The sequence below is a fragment of the Penaeus monodon genome, chromosome 31 (genome assembly GCF_015228065.2).
Source record: "Penaeus monodon isolate SGIC_2016 chromosome 31, NSTDA_Pmon_1, whole genome shotgun sequence".
Classification (NCBI taxonomy): Eukaryota; Metazoa; Arthropoda; class Malacostraca; order Decapoda; family Penaeidae; genus Penaeus; species Penaeus monodon.
This window is the reverse complement of record NC_051416.1, coordinates 30,081,885-30,083,742: the sequence shown is the minus strand read 5'-3', so window position 1 is coordinate 30,083,742 and position 1,858 is coordinate 30,081,885. Positions and strand designations below refer to the sequence as shown.

Sequence of the window (1,858 nt, the reverse complement as noted above, 5' to 3'; positions counted from 1 at the left end):
TATGCACCGACTGCATCTAACAAAGCCCTGGAGCCAAGTCCAGTCGAGGCACATACTACCCAGAGTGGAGGCCAAGTGAACCCCATATTCTCCCAGAGGCAATGGGTTAATCCTCAAAGTTGCCCAGAAAATTTAGAAATATAATTTGGATGGTAAGATTTCATTTTATGGGAAGGACTAGATGATTAAGCATTGCTGGTTATTAAAAGTTTTCATTGATTATATTTTTTCTTTACTTTTATTATTATTGTCTTCTTTTACTTTTGAACAGCCGTGTGGAAAAATTTTCATAGAGTATTTACTTAACATGTGATTCATACTTCTCTTCCAGGTTGTTACTATTGCAGTAATGGTGATTTTGGTAACTGCTCCTTTAGGGGCAGCTGCGATCAAACTGACAGGGCCCAAGTTCCTTGCTAGAAAACCTTCTTCCAACTCGCCGCAAGACTCAGAAACTACAGTTTAGACCGATTGTTATCCCTTTTTCAGATATATCTTCCTGTTGTTTTTTTGTAGGGTTTGAACTCTATTCTGCTTTCAATAACATGCAAACTACTAGAAATAGTTGAAGAGGTTTCTTATATTTATAGAGAATGTCAATTTGAAATATTTTTATGATATTTTACATATTACTTCACATGTATATTGGAATTCGATAGGAAGATTTAATACAGCAGCTTTTCAGATACACCCTATGCATTATTTTTCTTCTTATTTAGTTGACCAGTTGCAGCAGTTCATTATTACTGAGACCAATTTTTTGTGATAATATTTTTATTTTTAAAATTGCAAGCTTTTAGAACAAAAAGCACTTCATTAGCTCCATGCATTAAAAAAATAATTAACAGAAAAAAATCATGGAGTCATGTGTGCATCATCCCAATACATGATTCTTATCAACTAAGGTCCTAAATTCAAACATGGAAAGTATCTATGTCACAGTTGTATTCCAGCCTTTAGAGGGGAATGACAAAGACTGGTGGTTACTAACAAACTTTCTTTGTTTTGCAATCACTTGTTTCTGAATCTGTTCCCTTCCCAGACTCTGCTATCCCTAAAACCTGCTTATATTTGAGTGCCAAGGGAACTCATTCATAATTGGCTGGGTCACAGTTTTATGTCCAGTTTGTGAAATTATGTTGGGGTGTCCTTCAAAGTTGTGATGATAATAGTGCACTTGAAAATCACTTGGTTAGTGTGCCACATGTTTAGTTGTTTTTTTTATATGGTTTTCTTTCTTAATGAAACTTCATATTTTTATTCATTTTTTAAATTTTGATTTATAGTTTAACTAGCAGCATCATGTTTATTTATTTATTATTATTCATTTTTTGTAGTTAAAGAAACAGTTCTGAATGGCACTTGATATGTGAAACATTCCAAAAATATGTTTTTTATTTCCATTAACAAACCTATGGGATACATGGAAAGATAAAGAGAAATAGAAAATAGTTAGATATGTAAATGATTTTCCAAAAGGTGCAGACTACTGAATTAAAATTATCTGGATAGTGTGACATTATATACTAATATATGTAGAGTTATTGCATGAAATATTGATGCAGATTTTCTCAGTATATTTCTCTGATTTTTTAAGTAAGTACAATTATTACCTGCAATAACATGACCTTTTAGAAAAGTAAAATTTAGGTGGTGTGTTCAGCGGAGAGAATTTTGTGATTAAATTCTTTACTTTAGTAATTAATTAGATAAAGTTTTAAATATTGAAATGGTATGGGCTAAATAAAGATAATTGGGATTGATTATGACAAATTAAATTCTTGTGATAAAAATGTAAAATGACAATATATAGTGATAAAAGACAGAGTATGACCTAGTCACAAGTAGATATTTCACA

General features: G+C 31.5%; 1 protein-coding gene across 4 annotated transcripts in view; it reads left to right on the top strand.

Moving 5' to 3' along the window:
* LOC119593160 (sodium/hydrogen exchanger 9B2-like) overlaps window positions 1-1,852 on the top strand; it is an 18,959-nt gene extending 17,107 nt beyond the window's left edge. For 2 of the 4 annotated variants that reach the window (XM_037942128.1, XM_037942127.1), the window contains exon 15: window positions 332-1,852. In XM_037942128.1, the coding sequence (XP_037798056.1) occupies window positions 332-466 (135 nt within the window). In that variant the 3' untranslated portion in view covers window positions 467-1,852. The remainder of the gene's footprint in view (window positions 1-331) is intronic. The other 2 variants (XR_005230503.1, XM_037942126.1) reach the window with 2 other exon arrangements.
* The last annotated feature ends 6 nt before the right edge of the window (window positions 1,853-1,858 follow it).